Here is a 22,251-nt window from a genome sequence, read left to right as displayed (position 1 = left end):
ATAGAGAGAAAGAAATCTGAAAGTACAAAAGCACAAAGTTACTGAGCAGTGTACTATCATACAAGCAAGCTGAAACAAAAAAAAAATGTTATCTGTAAGAGGCAGTTATGTTGCTGTGTAACATACTTCCATTCAACACGTCAACAATTCAACAGGTACTTTAACAAGTTTCAATGATTCTCAGAAGAGAATTTTTATAAATTTATATATATCCAATGATATGTTTAAAAAAAGTTTATTGTCAGTTATGTTTCAGGCCAAAAAGAAGCTGCATTTGTCTTTGTGACCAGGGGGATCGGATGCTCTCAGCTCTGCTGAACTGGACTGGCAGGTTTTTCAACTGCATCAGCTGCGGGTTCTGGTGTGCAGACCTTTGTGTTTTCAAGCTGCTCAGACGATGTGAATCTTTTGTCAGCTGAAACATGAAGCTGGCTGTTTTTCAAAATCTGCTGCTCCACAGGAACATATCGCCTGCTGAAGTGTCTCCACAGTTGCTTCCACACAATGTAAAGGAGCTCTGAGAAGTTGAGAGCTATACACAAAATGGAGGTGCAGCCCATGATGTAGAGGAAGATCTTCTTCTCCGTGGCTCGGGCTATGTAGCAGTCCACAGTGTTGGGGCAGGGTTCCTGTGTGCACTGCATCAGGATGGGCACCCCAAAACCACTGTACAAGTAGTAAAAAGCCAGCAAGAACCCCACTTCAAAGCCCATCTTAAAGAGCAAGCTGATGACATAGGTACAGAAAAGACCACCATCAATGCTCCTTTTGTCCTTGTAGAACTTTCTCTTGTGCTTGGCCTCCCGGTGCTCCCTGTAGCCCACATGAAGGGCCACCATTAGGGATGGTGTGGACACCATGATGAGCTGTAGAGCCCAAAGACGAATCTGAGATATGGGGAAGAAATGGTCGAAGCAGGCATTCTTGCAGCCAGGCTGCAGTGTGTTGCACACAAAGTCATTTTGCTCGTCCTTCCAGACCTGCTCAGCCGCAGCCACATATACCAGGATCCTGAACAGGAAGACCACAGAGAGCCAGATCCGGCCAATTGAAGTGGAGTACTTGTTCACTCCACTCAGGATCTTCTCCAAAAATCCCCAGTTCATTGTTCACTTGTCTCCTGTCAGGACATAAACAACCAGTTAGAGTCTAAATAACACAAAGCAGCCATAAAGTATTATTATTGTTGAACCACAAATGCAATTATGATAAAATGAGTACACCCTTTTCAATTTTGGGGTTTCATGAATCAGGACTTTTTAAAAAAAGAATAACCTAAAAATAAATCTGTACTGCTGGTCACATTCAATGATCAATTAATTACATATTCCAGAATAGTGGCAGCAACTTGGGGTAGCTTGCAATAACATTTTTTGGATATTTCATCTGTTTTGGATGCTGTCCAGTCAAAAATATTTTTTTGCCTCACTTTGTTACTTTTGCACAGTTGTTATTATGCACAACCATGACAATAAGGTGCTTTTAAAACTGGAAACAGCTGATTGTGATTCACAAATGGCCAGAAGAAGAGGAGGAGCTTGTCTTTCTGGGTGCAAATGTATGTAGATTTTTATAAATGCAAATCTTTAGAAATTGAAGCAGATTAGAGAGATCAATTTAGTTTTACCTTGCTGGATGAGGGTATACATTGTTTTTACCTCATCAAAAAGAGGTAAAAAGAAGCATATCAACCGTAAGCTCCAGGTGATTAAAATCTCCACGCCTAGACATCCCTCTTGCTGGACTCTTGGTCTTCTGTACCACACAGAAAATTATCAACGTATCTTTTAACTAACAGTTTGGTGTGGACCACCTGCTGAGACGTTGAGTCCTGAAACATCCAAAGTCTGAGTCTTGAAAAAAATAATCAGGAATTGACAACCAAACTGGTGGCTTTCAAAATTATAGGTAAGCTGAGCAGTAGAATCCGCTGTTCTTGTCATGTGTGCAGCACTGTTTTAAAGGAAATTATGTAGGCTTCCGGGAACCAGAGCATTTCAAAGAACAATCAACCATTTATTTTAACTCCCAAACACCGTCCAATGAAAGCAGCTCTTTCAGTCTCTTTATTTTGCTGTTGCCTTTTCAAAGGGTAAAAGGTAACTTTGTGCTCTTCCCATCAGGCTGAAAAACACAAGTAAAAGAATTTTAAAATAAAAAAAAAGGCAAATGAAAGCAACCTGACATTAGAAGGAGCAAAACACAGTATACTGTTTAGAACTTTGCTTCCAGTCTCAACGTGCTAGTTTTGAACATAAATATAAATAAATTGGGGCCCTCCCTTAACTCCATTGAAAACTTCCTCATCTCATTGAACAGAGTAAAATCTATGTGTTTATATTATTTGTTTTTTACTCCAACTTAGTGACTACATCATACATAAGTTATGTGAGTTTGGGGGAACTGATCTCTGTGGAATCAAATTTGCAAATAATCAAATGGTTTGACTTGCTGATCTGGTTATTCAGCCTGAGGCCAGATTTCTAGGCTAGAGGTCACACAGATACAGACAGAAAACCCGCTTTATTCCGATAAGAGATGCCCAGTGAGACAAAACTATAAAGTTACAGAAATTAACATTTTTGGGAAGTAATTTTTTTTATGTCACATGATTTTCTGGTGTGTTGGAATTTCAGAATGTTCTACAAAATTAAAAACATAATTCAAACTAGATTTCTTGTTGCTTCTTCTGCATCAATCTAAAAGTCTAAAGCCATGTTATAAAGCAGACAGAGACTAGAACTTACCAGCTATGTTCAAAGAGAGAGGTTTATCCTTGAACCCAGATAGTTTGGGTTTCTTCTGTGAGTCACACCTGATCCAAGCAGAGTCCTGCATGCAGCAGCTTTATAACAGACTCACATCAGTTTGCTTTCTGTTCTGTTTTCTTTACAGCATTTCCTGTAAAATGTGGCCAGCAGTCGCCTCGGAGCACATCACCTGAGCACTTCACCTGCTGGAAACTCAGTGGGTGTGAACAAAGACAACATCAGTAATGCAAATAAAATTCATTCATGGCCACACCAGTCCAGGTGGGTTGTGCTTTCATTCTTTCTTCACCTGCCTGCTGCTGGTTGATGACACAGGGATTGTGTTACTCTGCTGATGAGTAAATAATACATGTCACCTCCTCGGGTCAGAGTCGTCCTGTTGCTCATCTGTAGAAGTTTGGCTGAAAGCCAATAAAAAAATACGGACATCATATCTGAGGTAATAATGCACTGTCCATGAGTCCTCTATGGGCCTGCACACCTGTTTTTTTTGTGTTTTTGCTTCTTTTAACGGAAATGTTCTGTGTTCTGTCCTGTGAATTGTATAGTGAGGTGTTGTTTTTTGTGCTTACTTTTGTGGTCATTATATATGCTTCTCAGTGCAATGTTGGTAAAAACTTTGTTAAAGGGTTAATAGAGCAGTGATGCTGTAATGACTCATTAGGGGAGAGTTCCAGAAAGAGCAGGAGATTTTAAACAGATAGAAGTCCAATTTCAAAGCATTAATTTACAAAGTCAAATTTTTTAAAAGTCATTTCTGATACATATTTTTTATAACAATTGGTGGAAACAGTTACTTGATTGTGCTCTAAAATGGCACTACATTCCTAGAAAATACGTAATGACCCTATTGTTGCAACTGAATTACCCTTGCTTTATTTTGCTATTCAAGTCTTTTATTTGGCAACAGTTATTGCTCCCTGTCCTGAAAAAAAGAAAATGTGAAATATTTTTTCCTGTTAAATGGTCAGTTTTTCAACATTAAAACTAAATCTGATTTAGCCCCTTTCTCTGTACACCTGTATTTTCACTCCCCTCTTTTCTAAATTCTGGTTGTGTGCTTCATGAATGTTTAGCACACTTTTCTATTTCAGCTACATTTATCTTTTGCTTGCTTCCCTCTCTTTGCAGCACCTTTAGTTTGGCTTTTGTTGGCAGAAGTATACTAAATCCTCCAGGTGTTGGGGGGGAAAACCCAGTGGCGCAAAAAGTGGGTATGCAGGGTATGCAACGCATAGGGGCGCTGCACTAGAGGGGGCGCCAAAACCCCGTCTCGAAAAATGTTTTTTTCTTGTTGGCATTTTCTATAATTAACAGAATGAAATGATCAATAACAGGGGACAGCACTGATTAGTCGCCCCTCTGCTCCTTCACCTCCCTTCCTGTCGCTCTCCCTTCCCATACAGGTGGCTGTGCACGCGCCCCTAAGAGTACGCAGGCGCGTTTTTTTATTTTTTTTTTATTTTAGACTACCACTCGTAGTGCACTTGACAAAATGGAGCGGCAGAAAAAAAAGCTGTCCGGGGCGCAAAACAGAAAAAGTAAAAGGGAGAAGGATAAAGATGTTGGCGGGATGAAAAAAAGCCTTTCAATGTGGTTGAAAGATAGTAGGTAAGTACCGTCAGTGTATTAGCAGGACAGGAGGGCTGTAAATAATCAAGTTAGCTAAAGCTAGCAGCTAGCCTAATACGGAATCGTCCCATATTTGCTGTTAAAAGTTGCCTCCCCTATTAAACCATTAAGGGACGCGATTTGTTTTGTATTTCTATGAATATCTGATACATAAACCTGTCACAGACACATAACCGCGCACTAAGTAAGAATGACCGAAATAAAACTCAGGAAATATTAACACAGGAAAGCTAAAGCTGCTGTGGCGGCAGTGCCCAGCTAATGTCCAACACTTAGCCCTCCTGGGTGCATTTTTTCACTCATATATATTATGGATTCAAATTAGTCATCAGAGTCACTAAAGCCCTTAAACTCAAAAAGGTTGGTGACCTATTTTACCAACCTTTTTGGCAGGGGGACACTTGATTTTAAATGTCTTATTCAATACCACTACAGTGGTGTTGTGATGTATCTGATAAGTCAGATCAGATGTAATGTCCAATCAGTAACTGTTATCCAACAAGGAGTGGCCTTTACCACACAAAATGGGGGACACATTTAGGCAGTGCATGGTTGTAAATGGCCCACAGAAAGTTTCTGATGGTCCATATCCAAGATCAGAGAAGAATAAGAGGTGTTTTTCCAAAGCATACTGTTTTCGTTTACTGTCTAATGGAGAGAAAGTTGAACGAGATTGGTTACTGTATTCTAAAAATACTAACAGAGTCTATTGTTTTGCATGTAAGCTTTTTGGTGAAGCTAAAGTTCTTGACACATGCCTTGTGGAGGGGTATAATAACTGGCGATGTCTTTCAAAAACACGGAAGCACCATGAAACCAGTAGTTCTCACATAAATGCTTATCTGACATGGAAAGAAATGGCATCTCACTTACGCCTAGGTAAAACTATTGATAGTGAACTGCAGAAAACCATGGCAGCTGAAAAAGCACACTGGAGAAGTGTGTTGACTAGAGTTATCGACTGCATACTGTTCCTTGCAGAGAGAAACTTGCCACTAAGGGGGAAAAATTCTCAGTTAGGAAATCCTAAAAATGGAAATTTTCTGGGAATCCTTGAGCTCATAGCACAATATGATGTAACACTGGCAGAGCCTCTTAGAAAGGCTGCCTCCAAACAAACCACTGGATATCTGACATGGTGCACTCAGAATGAATTTTTAGATTCAATATCAGAGTGTGTTTTGAGTAAAATATCTGCCAAGATCAAGTCCTCTAAGTACTTTGCAGTGGAACTGGACTGCACACCTGATATTTCAAAGCAAGAGCAGGCCTCAGTCATCATTCGATATATGGGGGGGCGCCGAAGAAATGTTCGCATCCACCTCAAAAATATGGAGTTGCGCCCCTGGGAAAACCCATATTTAGACTTGAAAGCAGTTGAGAGTGTTCTTGAGTTTAAAAGCAAACCTTTTCAGGCAGGTGTAAGTTCTGTTACCAACACTGTTTATACAAAAAATAGCTTCATGCTAAAAAAAAATAATAAAAAACCCAGCTCCAAGAAACAGCCCCATTTGGTCTCAATGTGAACCAGTGATGGAATCACTTACTCCCTCTTGTGGCATGAGTGCATAAAATGGTAAATATGAAAATCTAATTAAAAAACATCCAAAAAATTATTTTTAGGTTGTCATTAAGATATTCAGACTGCATATCTTGCTCAAAAATGTCTGCTGGACCATCACAGAAGTGAAACTTGACTTTGCAGAAGACACTGCTAACACCATCAATAGTCATTGATGACCTTGTTGCCTCTTTCCCTTCCAGCTTCAGTTTTGTTGAAAGATGCTGGATTCTCATCCATTTGACCACATTCATGTCCATCTGTCATGCCTCAGAGCCTAAAGAATTGAACAGTGGTCAGCATTTGGCTTCTTGTTTGCACACAAAGCTTGAAGCAGCAAGATTCTCACAGAAATGTTTGATCTATATCCGTCTGCAGGTGAGTTGAATTTTTTCCTCGACTGGTTTAATGATAAATGAGGTAATAATAACAAGCTAGTAAAAATGTACAACTGAACTCAGGCTTTGATTTCAAGCAGTCTATATTTACACTTCAGAGAAAAAAGAACAGAATCAGGTGCAGGAAACTACTTTTTGCAGATCTGTCATCAAAAACAGCAAAATGAGGTTAAAAAATGTTTGACAATTTTCTTCAATGCTAACCACAAATCAATCATATTTTACATTTTACCTTGCAACTGGGTAGCAAGAGGACACAGAGGATGAAAAACACATAAAAAATACTTAAATATGTCCAACCAAGCAAAGTATGAAGTCAGAGTAGAGTTGAATGTACATCGGTTAGTTGAGACAACAAAATCTTCACATTAATTAAAGACATTAGTGCAATGCATAGGAAATGTTTTTAATTTTAAACAACAAAAATGATCGATGTATTGGGTAAAAACAAAAATAAAACAAAAAGATAAGCCAGCATTCTCTTAGCTTACACATGCTCTGATGGTCCATAAAAAAAAAACGACATAGATTTTTTAAACGTAACATTTTGCTGCAGAAATCAGTAGTTTTGTAAACCAACACCAATGCAGCATGTCAATCAAACTGCAATAGCAGCTACATGGCTAGGCAGAGTTCACTGGGGAGGCACCCTTTGCTACGATTAATAGTGCATTCCAGTTCGACTCAAAGGTTGGTATTTCCAAGTTCCAAGTTATAAATACAGTAAAAGGATCAACAGGAGTGCTCTCTAAAGTCAACTACTGTCTTGGACAGTTGGAGGTTAATCACCAGCACAGTTGACAGCTTATATTCAACATAGTAGTATTTACACTTTTGATGATCTGCAGGTAAACATGTTTCTACATAGGTTAAATGGGAAAAATACAAGAAAATATATTGTATAATAGTTAGCAAAATTTCCCAGGTCTTTCATTGTAACTGAAGGTAAGTTATAATTCCCAGGTCCAATTATAAACTTCTGACGTTAACGGTATGCTCTCTATTTGCATGCTGTTCTTTTGCATTTGGGAAACTATTTATAGACCAAACATTTAAGTAATGTCATTTATTAAACTTATACATGCTACACTGCTGATACCCAATTTTATGGGAGAGACCCAGACTGTTGATTCAATCAACACGTAGTAGATAGAATAAACAAAGGAACCACAATGCAAATGTGATCAATGATAAATAGAATTTCTGTCTAATTTAATTTATATTTTCACTTTAACAGATGTAGCATTAAATGAAATGCAGATTCTTAACCTAACCTCTTAGGAACCACTATGCTACAAGGTCTGAATATACTGTAAAAGATGGCACATCAGCAATGGGGGTCCTACGTTCATGTTTGCACAACAGAATGAAAAGTTCTAAATAAGGAGGTTAGGACCAGCTGCGTGGTCTACTATGATACTGTGAATTAGCAGCACAAAGTTAGTCTGTTTAATATCATACAGGAAAGAAAGAAATGAAATATCAGCCAGACTTAATAGATCTTTACCACTACTACTTTTAATCTCCTTAGTCCAATAATAATGAATTCTTTATTAAAGGAAGACCATTTCCAGCCGTACTTTTATTGGTTTCCATTCACAAAATGGTGGTCGACCCACCATCTTGTTTCTACTAAGTAACAAAAGAATCGTCAGTGGTGCACACTATGAGATGCTTCAAAAATTTACCAGTCAGATACTGGTGAAAGTTTTCAGGGGTGGGTTTCAATGACTCTAGTGAAAAACTCAGTCATTTTGTATTTCAGTGTAAAACGAATCTGTACCAGAGATATGTAAAGATGTATTTTTAGGCTAATATGGCAGTTACACAAGAAAATGGCTACTTTCTCAGAACAATTGTGTGCTTGCCTTGAGCCTCACTTTGCGGTTAAGTAGACATGCTGTTTAAAGTTTAAGGAGCTCTGCTCAGGTTCTTACTGTCAGTTTGCATGGCAACAAGAAAACAATGAGCTGCATTAGCTGCCATGCTGTTACATAAAGGGTTTTTTTCTTTCTCTTGTAAAAAAAGCAACCTTTGAGAAAGGTTTTACATATTCCACATGCATACACAGTAGGTGAAAGTACAACTGGGTGGCTCTTCACAGTAAAAAATAGTCAGAAGTTTTAGTTCCCAGTGAAAAGCTGCAACAGTTATTGTGATTTCTACAAACAAAAGCAGAGGTATGCTGTGAATGCTCACACGTGCACAAAAAAAATATAAACAGCAGATTTGCTAAATACTTAGGACTGCATCTCAGAGACAGAAAGGTAAGAATATAATCCGACCAGTTTAAACTGGTCTGAAGTTAAGGGACAGACGTTTTTAGACCTTAGTTCCTGTGCTGTAAATGTGACACTTCACTGTTCTTTTCACTACAGGAGTGGAAACCTTCACATTTACACACATTATCTTTACTGCAGCTTCATCTCTAGGTAGTCTAATAAGCGTACAAATTAGGAAACTGTGACCTTAAACACACAATTTGTTGCACCAATCAGTGCTGGCTTACTGGCTAAAATGATCTTAAAGAATGTATAAGATACTAATTAAATTTTTATGAAAAGCTAAACTTACTATGGTTGTAGTAAGCTTAAAGAAAGTACGCAGGAAGCCTGTACATCTGCAGACATCCAAAAGTCTATTCAGCATTAAACAAAATCTTGTGTTATTTAGAACCATTGTTTGGCTTTTAACTTAATTGTTTTATACCATCAATGTAATACACTTTGTACACACTAAGGCCTAAAAGAATCATGCATAAATGAAATTCAGGAATTTTCTGTAAAACAACCCTTTCTGAAACTTAAACTCCCTTTTTCTTTGCATAGCCAAGAACTAGACACTTTCCTCCCTGGTGTTCTAACTCCATAAGCTGCAAGATTACTTAAAAAGAATAAGGGCAAGCAGTTTGTTACAGGACTGTAGAACTGGTACGTTTTAAATGTATATAAACATGCATGGTGCTGAAGTCTTCCTTCCTGACCAGTGTCACAATCTCATACTCCATGTTTAGACAACAAATGTATCCCAAGAAACAAAGAGATGGATGCCACAGGTTTTAAATATTAAGATATTTTTGGGTGCAGCTACTATATGTTCTGGATGCTACCATGATGCAGATAAAGATGCTATTTTAGTATAACTTAAGTTTGGTCTTTTATCAATCATTAGATGGTTGCACTGGATAGCGCAGTGTGAATACTGTGCATTTACTGCAGAAAGCAGAGATCTGTATGCTCTGCACTTCCCCCTGAATTAGTCCTCTTAGCTGGGCAGGAACACACACGTCTGAGTTGTGCACCAAGTCGATTATGCTGATTGAAAGTCTGAAGTTAGTTTTTATGCATTTGTTTTAATGCAAAACATAATTGTCTCACTGTCCAATATAAATGCTATGGCATCATATTAACTCATACGACAGTGGAGGGGGTATAATGCAGATCGTACCATTGACAGTCTGGGATTTGAAGAACAGAAGCATCTTGCCAAGTTCCACAGGTATTTTCCAAATAGATTTTTTGGAGACTGTATGCCAACATCACTTAGGTGTTAAAACAGCTTTAAGACCAAAACCATTAAGAATCCAACTAGACTCAAACTTAGCTTTTGTTAAATTAGTTTCAATTGTTTACCGATTTTTTTTTAATTAAGTATTTTTAATACTTAGTTATTTGTACCTTTTCCAATTGAACAATGATTCACCACATCCCCTAAAAATGTATAATTTACATAGGTTATTCTGCTTTACATTGGCTATTCGGATTTATGTTACTGAATATATCTGCAAAACGGCATGTGGCAAGATTTCTACATGCTCTTAAAGGGGCAGGATTGTGTTTCCTAGCCACACATGATTATTTTGTAGCACATTTGAGTAATTGTTGACTTTAGTTCAGTCATTATAACAATGTTGTATATATCAAATATGATTTAAAATTAATTTGACTTTGTAATTTAACGCCTTGAAATTAGGCCTCTGTCTCTCCAAACTCCTGTTCTGACAAGCCGTCTTCAGGAAGAAGGAACCCTGCTCCTCTATCAAGCCTTTAACAGCATTTTTACAGGTATTGCACTAAGTAGTAGTTTGTATAATGAGTTCAGCTGATGCGCAGTTCCACCAGGTGCTTTAAAGTTGCTGCTGGCTGGTCTGAAGGAGCATAATGTAGGTGTCGCAGGGGAGGGCTGCTCTGAGGCAGGAACTGGAAAACTGCAGCTCCGAAGAGGAACCTCTTCCTCAGCCCACCCAAGCATTTTGCACAACTGAATAGTTGCCAAGGGAGATTCAAGGATTTCTCAAACATGCATGGAAAAAAATTAATAAATCAAAGCAACACTAACCTCTATTCTGAGGGCAACAGAATTTTTCAGTGTCAGAACTTCAGAGATAATGTACTCGTATTTGCAGTCAGTTAACAGGCCACATTCTACATGTTCTGTCACTTCGACAGTGGGGCTCCCTGAGCCTTGGCAAGAGGGGCAGCTAAACTCCCCAAACAATAATGCCCAAGAGATAAATGAGCAATGAAACAATAATAAAGCTCAAGAAAGTTACATGTACATGTGTAAAATTAGCTGTAAACTGAGCCGAGTGATGGCACCCAGTCAGATGTTGGCAGTGAAGAACTTTGCCTTTTTTAACTTCAGAAATGATCAAATTAACCGGAAAACAAAAATTAGTCCTTTTATTTTAAACAAAAGCCGCTGAAACAGAAGCAATCTGAAAGGCCAGATAAAACTAATATTAATTTTATAAGTATGAACAGAACCTGGGAGTTTATATATATATATAGCATTTTGTTTAGGAGACAAGTCATATTTCAATTTTATCCTAAATTGATCTATTTTCCATTAAGGTTCATGTTTGGTGGAAAATAAGCAACTTCAAAGAAAAGAGGATTCAATGATGGCTATGGTGATGGCTTTCAAATGAACATCTGGCTTAAAACGACAAATAGTCGAGTGAAGACTATCCTGCTAATTTCTGAGAATGTTTTAACCTAGGTTAGTCAAAAACTGGACCAAATATAGTTTTCATTTAAAAAGGAGAAACTAAACCAGGTTGAGCTTAGAGGATCAAGTTTGATTTTTGTTATACACATCCCTTTGCTTTGGAGTTAGGTTTAATGTTCTCCATAAAAATGGACTCATTACATGGTACAGTGGGGCAAAAACGTATTTAGTCAGCCACCAATTGTGCAAGTTCTCCCACTTAAAAAGATGAGAGAGGCCTGTAATTTCCATCATAGATATACGTACCTCAACTATGAGAGACAAAAGGAGAAAAAAATCCAGAAAATCACATTGTCTGATTTTTAAAGACTTTATTTGCAAAATATGGTGGAAAATAAATATTTGGTCAATAACCAAAGTTCATCTCAATACTTTGTTATATACACTTTGTTGGCAATGACAGAGATCAAACATTTTCTGTAAGTCTTCACAAGGTTTTCACACACTGTTGCTGGTATTTTGGCCCATTCCTCCATGCAGATCTCCTCTAGAGCAGTGATGTTCTGGGGCTGTCGCTGGGCAACACAACTCCCTCCAAAGATTTTCTATGGGGTTGAGATCTGGAGACTGGTTAGGCCACTCCAGGACCTTGAAATGCTTCTTACGAAGCCACTCCTTCGTTACCCGGGCGGTGTGTTTGGGATCATTGTCATGCTGAAAGACCCAGCCATGTTTTATCTTCAATGCCCTTGCTGATGGAAGGAGATTTTCACTCAAAATTTGACGATACATGGCCCCATTCAGTCTTTCCTTTGCACGGATCAGTCGTCCTGGTCCCTTAGCAGAAAAACAGCCCCAAAGCATGATGTTTCCACCCCCATGCTTCACAGTAGGTATGGTGTTCTTTGGATGCAACTCAGCATTCTCCTCCAAACACAACGAGTAGAGTTTGTACCAAAAATTTCTATTTTGGTTTCATCTGACCATATGATATTCTCCCAGTCATCTTCTGGATCATCCATATGCTCTCTAGCAAACTTGAGACGGGCCTTGACATGTACTGGCTTAAGCAGGGGGACACGTCCGGCACTGCAGGATTTGAGTCCCTGGCGGCGTAGTGTGTTACTGATGGTAGCCTTTGTTACTTTGGTCCCAGCTCTCTGCAGGTCATTCACTAGGTTCCCCCGTGTGGTTCTGGGATTTTTGCTCACCGTTCTTGTGATCATTTTGACCCCACGGGGTGAGATCTTGCGTGGAGCCCCAGATCGAGGGAGATTATAAGTGGTCTTGTATGTGTTCCATTTTCTAATAATTGATCCCACAGTTGATTTCTTCACACCAAGCTGTTTACCTATTGCAGATTCAGTCTTCCCAGCCTGGTGCAGGTCTATAATTTTGTTTCGGGTGTCCTTTGACAGCTCTCTAGTTTTGGCCATGGTGGAGTTTAGTTTGAGGTTGTGGACAGGTGTCTTTTATACTGATAACGGGTTCAAACAGGTGCCATTAATACAGGTAACGAGTGGAGGACAGAGGAGCCTCTTACAGAAGAAGTTACAGGTCTGTGAGAGCCAGAAATCTTGCTTGTTTGTAGCTGACCAAATATTTATTTTCCACCATATTTTGCAAATAAATTCTTTAAAAATCAGACAATTTGATTTTCTGGATTTTTTTTTCTCCTTTTGTCTCTCATAGTTGAGGTATATCTATGATGAAAATTACAGGCCTCTCTCATCTTTTTAAGTGGGAGAACTTGCACAATTGGTGGCTGACTAAATACTTTTTTGCCCCACTGTATATCATTTTAGTTTTTAGGATACAGGGTAAAAAATTTTTTACAAACAAAAATCCTGCTTTTAGAGTGAAAGAATTTGCAGTTACTTTTTAAAATCATTTGATATCTCTATATGTTTAGCTAATGTTTCTTAGTACTGTAAAGGATTCTCAAATTTTCTAAAACATCAGTAAGGAATGTGCAGAGGTTTAGGTTTTGATTGTATATAATTCTTAGTTTGGAACAGCTTACCTACATATAAGTGCTAGTGCCAGTTTTTGTCATTTCACGCCAGTGTTTTCTGTGTGATCGTCATTAAATATCAACATAGGGTACTCTTTAAAGAAAAGCAGCAAATATGAGGTTTACATGAGTCCATCCTCACTTGTCATGCATGTTTCACTCAGTGCTCCTGCACCGCTTCTGCTGTGCAATTCATGGCACTGAACCCAGGCAGTGTGACGCGCCCGTGGTTGTAGATGTCCCGATCGGAACCCTGGTTCATGCGCTTGACCAGGTTCTTCTCGTACAGCAGCGGGTGGTAAGCCCCAAATGTGCAGGCGGCGTCATAGAATCGCTGATAGTAGTGGCAGAGTGGTGTCTTCCGGCGAGACGGCAGAAACTCGTAGACGTGCACCATCTCACACATTGACATCATCAGGATGGTACCTGCACAGACAAAAGGAGATTTCTCTTGAACTTGAGAAAATGTACATCAAAAGTGGCCTAAGGAAGGGTCACAGGGGCTTAGTTGACCACGGTGTTTGTGAGGGATGAAATGCTGGTCACTGTGATGCTAATTTGACTTCCAACTTTCCAAGATCTCAAGCCAATAGAGCTTCAACAAATTTGATCCATAGTAGATGCACCTCACATCTCCAGGCATAAAGAATCTCTTGCCATCATGTCGGTACCAGACACAGCACAGCTTCAGGGGTCCAGTGGAGTCCATAACAGCTTAACGTGATGCTTGATTGGTAAATGTTTATAATGCAAGCAAATGTGACCGAAATCAGATTTTTCATTTTTGCTCAAATGCAACTCAGACTCAATTCCGATCTTTTCACCCCATGAGACATGGATCATAGTTCTGCACCAGAAGTAGCCTGACCAGATGTAAACAATGGTGGTTGTAAAATTATTAATGAGGTCTGTTCAACTGAGGTGCATTACATGACAATGCCACCACTCTTAGTTCTGACTACACATCCCAACAGACCTCTTTACAGAAGTTGGACGCAATGCTCCTCAAAACACCAAGTCCATTAGTTGTGCTCTATTTATTAGCTTCCCTCATCAATTCTGTTGGCTCCCATTGGAAATAAACTATAAATATAACCATACAAACACACAAAATATCACAGATTTGGGCATCAAGACATGCTGTGTGAAAATAGCCTAAGGTGTCTACCAGCAAAAATTACTTTTAGCTAATAATTTGGTCATAGCTTATTACAGTGTTTTAACAAAGAACAATAACATCACCTCCCTAAAACAATGGCCCAAGTAATTTTTTTTGCCAAAAATGATTTTGAAAAAAAGTAGAAAAAAAAAAGATCCAAAAAAGTCACTTACAGCAAAAAAAAAAGACTGAGGCAATGAGCATAACCACTGACCCATCACAACTGAACTAGAACTGAAAAGGTTGTATTGTTACTATTATGATTCCTGACCTTGTTTTTGCCCTTACACAAACCGCAAGAAATGAAACTAATTAGACTCCAGTATTCTTTGCTCTGTAGTAACCAATTTAATAGTGATACAAATATCAAAAAGGTCATAAGCCCAGACTTAGACCATCAAAAATGGTCACTTTTAGAGCTGGAGATTCTGTTCCCATGTTGAGGTTTCATACCACATTTATTTGGGGTGAGGAAGTTATTTTTATCTAACGTGTCAGAATCAAAGTGGACAGAATATAAGCAGGAAGTGGTGAGACAGCTGGTGGTTCCTATACCCAGCAGACCAGAAGAGGGCGGGTTTTTCTGTATGGGTTCAGCCATGTTGTCCTGAATCCGCTGCCACAGCTGCCACTCGAAGCGAGGATGCAGGATGTAGAACGGCTGCTGCGGGTGAAGCCTCCTATATCTCTGATACTGATTGAAGATGGGATAATCTGTGTGGTTGTACCACTGCAGGAGGGAGGAACAGCACATGGAGAAAGGTTTCAGATAGATTATGCCAGATTTTCTTATTCAAACCACTCCTTTGTTTATGCCAGCATGTGACATGTTTAATTTAAACTGTTAATCATGAAATAAACAAATAACAAAAAATGAAAAACTGTCAGAGGAAACAACCACAGGCAGGTTGTCAATAAGGGTTAAATGAAAAAGAGAATGAAAAGGAAACTGACAAAAGAAAAATCACCTGACTGAGGTTGGAGGAAAAGGGGGCGGGGTCCCAGGCAACCAGAACACCTGAGCTGTACAGAGAACTGGACAGGAAGCGATGGTCATCAGATGCCATCACCTGGAAGACAAAAACTTTGTTAAAATCCTCTTCTCTTCCTGCTGAGGGCAGATGCTTTTTCTACCACAAAATAAGTCAACTTGATTGCACTTTGCAGAACAAACTTCATCTAAATGAGTAATATCAGCATGTTACAATATGATACTACTAACTACACGGAGACCTCCAATAGAGTAAGAAAACATTCACCTCTTTCCAGTTAAAAAAATGAAATAAAATTATAAAGATGTCCACATGCTACACTGAAAACAATTGTGAAATCAAATAGACATTAAAAAGTGAGGGATGAAGCAGGAATTAAATATTTTTATTAAACTGGCTTATTTTGTTTTTTTAAGATTTCCTAACATTGTTAACTTTAATGCTGACATTGATTCTTGTTGCAACTGCATTGGTAAATTATTTCATTGGGATATATTTCATAGACCAACAGAAAGCAATTAATATTTTTGATGTTGAAGGGCGACGATGTCAGATTTAAAGAAATACTAATCAGTAAGTCTTCTTCCGACTCCTTTTAGAGCTAAATTAGTTTCTTCTTTACCTCTAAATACTGATTCTTATAAAAAGGAACTGGATGATTAGACAATGTCTTGTCTGTGCTGTTTATATATGTTTTTTCTTTGTTCCTTTTTTACCCAGTAAGGAGTACAACATGCACTTTTCTTTTATATAACTTGTAATCTCTCTCAAATAACTTTTTTTTTGCTTTATGCAAGTTTGTTTTATGATTACTCAGTTTTTAAAGAAAAGTTATTTGCGTAATTATCACAATGTTCTTGTGGTTATTTTTGTTGTGCAATTACCATTTCTGTCCTTTCACAAATAAAAAGTTGGCAAAAAACAAACACTCAGCACAAATTGTGGGTCATGATTGTCAAACATTGTGCCATATAAATTCCTCATAAAACACATTTAAGTTTGGTTGTAACTTGACAAAATGTTTAAGCTGTGCGACCAAAATAAATTTGAATTTCATTTCGAGTTCCTGTTTATTTAAATCATCAGATGCAAAAGAAATCTGTTTTGGTTTACTATAATCTCTTTTTATGAAAAAATGTTATTTTCTGTGATGAAAAAATAAATATTAAAGACTTGGAGAAAACAAAATGTTTTTGTGCTCTAGTGAACAAAACAGGAGATGCAAATATTTACATGCATGCACAAGCCCATAACCCATATGTGATTATATGTAAAGTAAAACTTGCAGCTGTTTCACTGTATCCATAAACTTTTACTGTTTGAGAGGATTCATGCGCCAAAGGTTTTTCTTGTGTCAGCTAAAAATACTCAAGGCGAGATCATCTCTGCAGTTTAACGCCCACAACGCAAACACCTACATGAGTCTCTTCAAACCCAAAAGTCCAAACATTTGATAAAAACAACAGCAGCTCATTTCTGCTGTATTAGGTTCACATTTTGTGCTCTTATGTACAAAATGTTTAATCTTTATGCATAGAAAATATCTGAAGGCTCCTTTAGGAAGCAGTCAGATTTGTGAGTTGTGATATTATTTCAGGTCTTCTGTGACCAACATACAGAAAGAGGAACAAAGGGGCAATATTTTTGTTTTTGCAGATAAAATTTTAGGAAAATAGGGATTTTATTACGACTTTTTTCAGGTAATTGTATGGCTGTGACTTTATGCCAGAGCATTAATATCTCCACAAACAAGTACTGCTCTTGGAAAAACAACCATTTGTAATACAATTTCTGCTTCTTTAGGGCATATAAAGAAATGTGATCTGTGTAACTAAATTGCGCACATATTTTCAAATGTATTGATACTCATCAAACAAGAAGTCAATAAAATAGTAAAATTAACAATCCAGACAGTTTTGGGGTGTTTTAAACATCAATTAGAATTTATCGTGACAATGACAACGACAACTCTAAATTCTTTTAAGAAATTTATCACAAGGTTGAAACATGTCTGGATAAATATTTTGGCTATGACCAGTTTTTGCACTGAGTGTGAATACGTTCAGCCGCAGATGTTTACCACTTCATTAATTGAAAGTAATGAAGTGGTAAACATGGGCACATCTTCCAAGTACCAGCCACCATTTGGAGGCTTACCTGTGAGTTAATGAGACGGATGGTTGTTTTGGAGCCAACATCTTTCTCAAAGCCGCTGGTGGGAGCAGAGTTGAACCGTAGCACCGCATCATGAGTGTCTGGGGTTTAATCAAAACAGACAGTTTCAGAGGAAGCAAACTTCAGCAGTTACTGATGCAACACATTCATTTTGTGTTCAGAAATAGCAAAAACAGAAACCACAATGTGGTTTCATGTCACACAATGTCATGTGATTCTTCAGAAAGAGTCAACATGTAGCCATTTTGTCTGAGCAAACATATTTATGCAGCTGGTTTGGATTTCACAGCTGCAGGTTCATGATTTCATACACAAGCAATTTTTAAATTAAATACATGCAGCCTGTTAATTTTGGAGGCAGATAACATTTATAATTCTGTTAATATTTTAACAGAATTATAAAGGCAGCTTTTAGCTTGGACCAAAAAGTTTTCCCATCCATATTTACTGGAGTGAAGGTCATTAAATTTGGGGTAGTAATGATAAAATTGAATTGTTTTTCAACGTTGAAATTACTGTATAGCGGCTTTTGGTTGGGTACACAACATAACCTATTGTGGATTTGATCTTAAAACAATGTCCAAATTTTAAAATGCAGCCAAATGTATATTATACAATTTATATATTTAAGCAAGTTGCTCATATGGATTAATAAAGTTTTCAGAATCATGTGAATCAACTAATTTCAGTCGATCTTGAACATATCTGCTCTAGAACAGGGATTTTTTTCTCTGGGGAAGTTGATTTTAATGGGCGGTATTTTCCAAACAAAGTGATGTTTTATAGCACAATCAACTGTTACCCGCAGTTATGAAAATGCTGTATATATCAAAAACAACTTAAAAGACATTTGACTTTGCATCAAAGGTGTATCTGGCGCCTTGAAATTTTCCTCTGTCTCTTACCCTTTCAGACCCTTTCAATTCAATAATACTTAATTAATAGAATTTAAATGTTGTTGTAACTCATTAAAGATTCTTCAGAGTTATTGCAGATGAAATTCAAGGATTCTTAAAACATGCATGAAAGAATCAAGGCAACACTCTGGGTATGTTTTGATGAGAGAATAATATAACATAATATAAACCTTAAAGTAGGTTTAGCATAACAGTCCCGTTCTAAATTCACTTTAATGAAAACTGCAACAATGGTGATCATATAGTTTCTATTTCAGAATCGACCCTTGGTGGTTTCTGAGTTGTTTGGCAACACAAACTTTGTTCATCCGAGCGGAACTGTTTGGCAGGGTGGTTTTACCGTTGACACAACGGTTCATCAAACAAGACAAAAACTCAAAACATGCTTCAAAAACCAAAACAGAGACCAACTGGAGACCATGTCAATGTACAGTATATACTGGACATAATGTAGACATTTTTCTCAGTAGGCCTTATAGGGCTGAATATTCAAGCCTTAGGAAATGGACCAGAACTCTACTCTGTGTAATTTTTTGATTCAATTGTTTTAAATGAACTGGGTTCTTTCTTCTTTCACCAGTGGAGCACCCGGTTCAGCTGCTGCCTGGAAGACATGTTGATAATCCTGATTTCAGGTTAGAATTTTTATTTTGTTGTTACAATGAGACAGCTCACCAATCTCCTTGCCTAGTCCGGAGTTGCGGAGCGACCCTGCAGACGACACCACTGCACAGCTTTTGTATGGCCCTAAGTCAGAGGTCAGCTGTTGTGGGGGTAGCAACAGGGGAGCCCAGGCCAACGCAGAGAAAGGCTCATGATCAGAAGTCAAAGTGGTGACCGCTACCTTCTCCTTGAGCTGGCAGAGCAGCTCCCTGCCACTCAGTTTCGGCCGGTTGGAGCTGCCACCAGGTCCAGACACCTTTACGCCGTATTTATTCATCGCCTGGTAGAACGTCCACGAATTATTGCAAGCAATCGCAAAGAAATAAGTTCATCTGATGAGTGTAGAGGCAGCATTAACTCACCTGATAGTTCTGCACCACCTTCTTCAACCTGTTTCCCAGCATGCTGCTGGACATCTCATCATTCCACACATCTCCTAAAATCCCTTTAGACCCGAAGAATTCAGAGTCGCCCGATTTGCCGCTTAGCTCTCCTTTACGGCGGCCTACGAATAGAGTCTCCAGTGCTCGTGTGAAAGGGCCTGGCAGCAGGTGAGAAAAAAAACCTGAGGACTCTTTCATTTTTGCTGCTCGTTTTGGTGGAGACGCCCAGTCCTCGTTGGTGTGGTTGGGTGAAGACAAGACGGGGATTGGGCGGTGAGGGTCACCTGCAATTATACCCGGGTGCTTCTGAGGGTCTGCGTAGATTGATTTTGCTCCGCCTCGCAGCACCTGAGCAGGTCACAGTGATGAGGACATACTTCAAGCATGTTTCTTTATTGTTCAGAGGAAATAAAGGTAGTTTATCCAAAAATATCCCATTATTTGTAAGTTTTTTCTCAGAGTTTTTATTAGATTGTCCTGAATCAGTACAGCATTCATGCTGTACTGACATGGAGACATGGAGCTTTAATATCAGCGAGAATGAAGAATGGCAACAAACCTTGACAACTGAGTGTGTACGAGGCTGAGCCCTGGTACGTGCTCTCACACCAAAGATGGCATCTGTGACAGGCACACTATTTTCAGCACACAGGGCATAAAGAAGAGCCATGGAGATGCAGAAGAAGGTCATGCAGATGGCTCCACGGCGAGCGCGACGCCTCAGACGCCACAGCAAGCTGACCCTGTCCATTGCTGCTCCGGGAATCTAAACAACAAATATCACTTAACAGAAAGTAAATTGCATAAAGAGAAACTACATTTTTTTTGTAAGAGAATTTTTCATAAAAGATATGCCCATAAAAACAACAAAGAAATCTCTTTTACATCACATTTGAATAACATCATCACCAACTGACAACATCTCTTGTTTCAGGTATTTTTTTTCCAATTCCAATTGACTTAAAAAACCAAAATTGAACCATTACATAAATAAAATGAATCTTGCCGTTTTGAATAGCCATTAAAAATGTAAAATTGTGGCACAGGAGCTAGCTGAGGCTGCGGGGAGAAGGCGGAACAGGGAAGCTAAGAAAATATCCTGGGGAAACCAAGGGGGAGGAAACACCTGGGAGCTGAAAATACTTCTAATACTAAATAAGCACTAAGACTAAAGAAAACCTGATAAACTGCAAGAGAAAAAGACCTGAGGGAAAAAATAAACAATCCCAAACAAGGCTGATCTAACAATAAGAACTAAGGAACATAGAGCTAGAGTAACTAGAATGACTATACAAAAGAAATAACCTAACTAGAATCACTAAAGAAAGATGGACATAGATTCAGTCAAATGACTAACTAAACCTAAAGTGACAAAATAAGAAAACTAGAAACACTATCTGGGGAGCTAGAAGGACTTAAGAAATAACCCAACTGGGATGCTGAAGGAAGATGGGCATGGAAACAGACATAACAGAACTAAACCTAAAGTAACCAGATAAGAAATACTAGAACCACTATGGGGGAAGCTAGAAGGTCTGACTAAGAAATAACTTAACTGGAACCACTAAAGGAAGGTCCACATAGACTGAGACATATAAGAGTAACAGAACCTAGAGTAACTAAAAAATAAACCTAACTCGAAACACTATGAAGGACTGGAAATGAGGAAAGCAATAACAAGACAAGACAATTCTAACCACAATAAATAACCTCAAATAATAAAACTAAAATGACCATGAAGGGCTCATCTAAAGTGAACTAAAACATAGTGCTGAAAAAGATGCAAAACCAAACACAAAAACAGAGTCCTGGCAGTTCCAATTAATTTTTCAATTTGTTTTGCTTGATGATTTATTGTTCAATGAGAAAACCCTTAACACTGCAGGAATGTCCAACAGCACATTTAACTATCACTAGAAGCTAATTTTACCCACCTTGCTCTCAAGACACAGCCATCACTGGTAGAATGATCATCGGACAGTAAATACAGACACTGATAAACTGCCTTCTTTCTGCTCAGTTTCAATTCAGTGGCCCGCCTGATGTGATCTTTGTGGTTTATTCACATTTGAGTAACCTTCAGCTGCTGTTGTATTGTAGTGACAGAACGCTAACCAACAGTTTCAACATGGCTGACCACAACAACAGTCTGCTTAATTCTGCTTCCCACCTGGCAGTCTCGTGAAAACAAATTAACAGCAATGGCATTTTAGATATCATCTATTATGAATTATGAAATTTCAATGCTCCGAGGTACAAAGCAAACAGAAACAATGCACTCAGCAACTTACTGACAAACAGCGTGAACAGCTTAACATATACAACTCTGCTGTCCGAAATTCAAGAAATGAATATTTTGCCAAAATAATTAACAGTAACAAAAATAATAAAGTTTTGTTTTCCACCATTGGTAATCTGATTAATCCTAACTTTACTGACTATTCAGACTCCAACTGACTCACTTTGTGAACAGTTTGCAAATCACTTCTGAGGAAAGATCGAGTCAATTAGAGCTAGCATTTAATCTGAGCAAAATACTGGTTTTAAATCTACTGAATGCTTGTTTTTTACCTCTGGAAACACTGGACAATTTTGTTGTTGATGCAAGAGATACGCAGCAAAGTTTTCTCTCAAAT

General features: G+C 38.3%; 2 protein-coding genes across 3 annotated transcripts in view; both read right to left on the bottom strand.

Annotated features, from left to right (window-relative positions):
- Nucleotides 1-305: 305 nt before the first annotated feature.
- On the bottom strand, nt 306-3,948 carry LOC114152604 (gap junction beta-7 protein-like). 2 transcript variants are annotated; one of them, XM_028030546.1, is made up of 4 exons: nt 3,061-3,948; nt 2,748-2,956; nt 1,659-2,124; nt 306-1,120 (listed from the first exon to the last, which is right to left on the bottom strand). In XM_028030546.1, exon 4 carries the CDS (start codon nt 1,104-1,106, stop codon nt 306-308), a length of 801 nt encoding a protein of 266 aa, XP_027886347.1. In that variant the 5' UTR covers nt 1,107-1,120; nt 1,659-2,124; nt 2,748-2,956; nt 3,061-3,948. The 2 variants fall into 2 exon arrangements, with proteins under 2 accessions (XP_027886347.1, XP_027886346.1); XM_028030545.1 differs by lacking the exon at nt 1,659-2,124 and having other exon boundaries at nt 3,061-3,946.
- Nucleotides 3,949-6,427: 2,479 nt separating this feature from the next.
- st6gal1 (ST6 beta-galactosamide alpha-2,6-sialyltranferase 1) overlaps nt 6,428-22,251 on the bottom strand; it is a 42,884-nt gene continuing 27,060 nt past the window's right edge. The window contains exons 3-9 of the mRNA XM_028030541.1: nt 20,175-20,381; nt 19,595-19,963; nt 19,245-19,512; nt 17,635-17,732; nt 15,454-15,555; nt 15,041-15,215; nt 6,428-13,752 (exon numbers count right to left, since the gene is read on the bottom strand). Of these exons, the coding sequence (XP_027886342.1) occupies nt 13,487-13,752; nt 15,041-15,215; nt 15,454-15,555; nt 17,635-17,732; nt 19,245-19,512; nt 19,595-19,963; nt 20,175-20,381 (1,485 nt within the window). The 3' untranslated portion in view covers nt 6,428-13,486. The remainder of the gene's footprint in view (nt 13,753-15,040; nt 15,216-15,453; nt 15,556-17,634; nt 17,733-19,244; nt 19,513-19,594; nt 19,964-20,174; nt 20,382-22,251) is intronic.

The sequence above is a fragment of the Xiphophorus couchianus genome, chromosome 11 (assembly GCF_001444195.1).
Source record: "Xiphophorus couchianus chromosome 11, X_couchianus-1.0, whole genome shotgun sequence".
NCBI classification, from domain to species: domain Eukaryota; kingdom Metazoa; phylum Chordata; class Actinopteri; order Cyprinodontiformes; family Poeciliidae; genus Xiphophorus; species Xiphophorus couchianus.
Note: the sequence above shows the minus strand (reverse complement) of the source record. Positions and strands in the feature narration are given on the sequence as shown.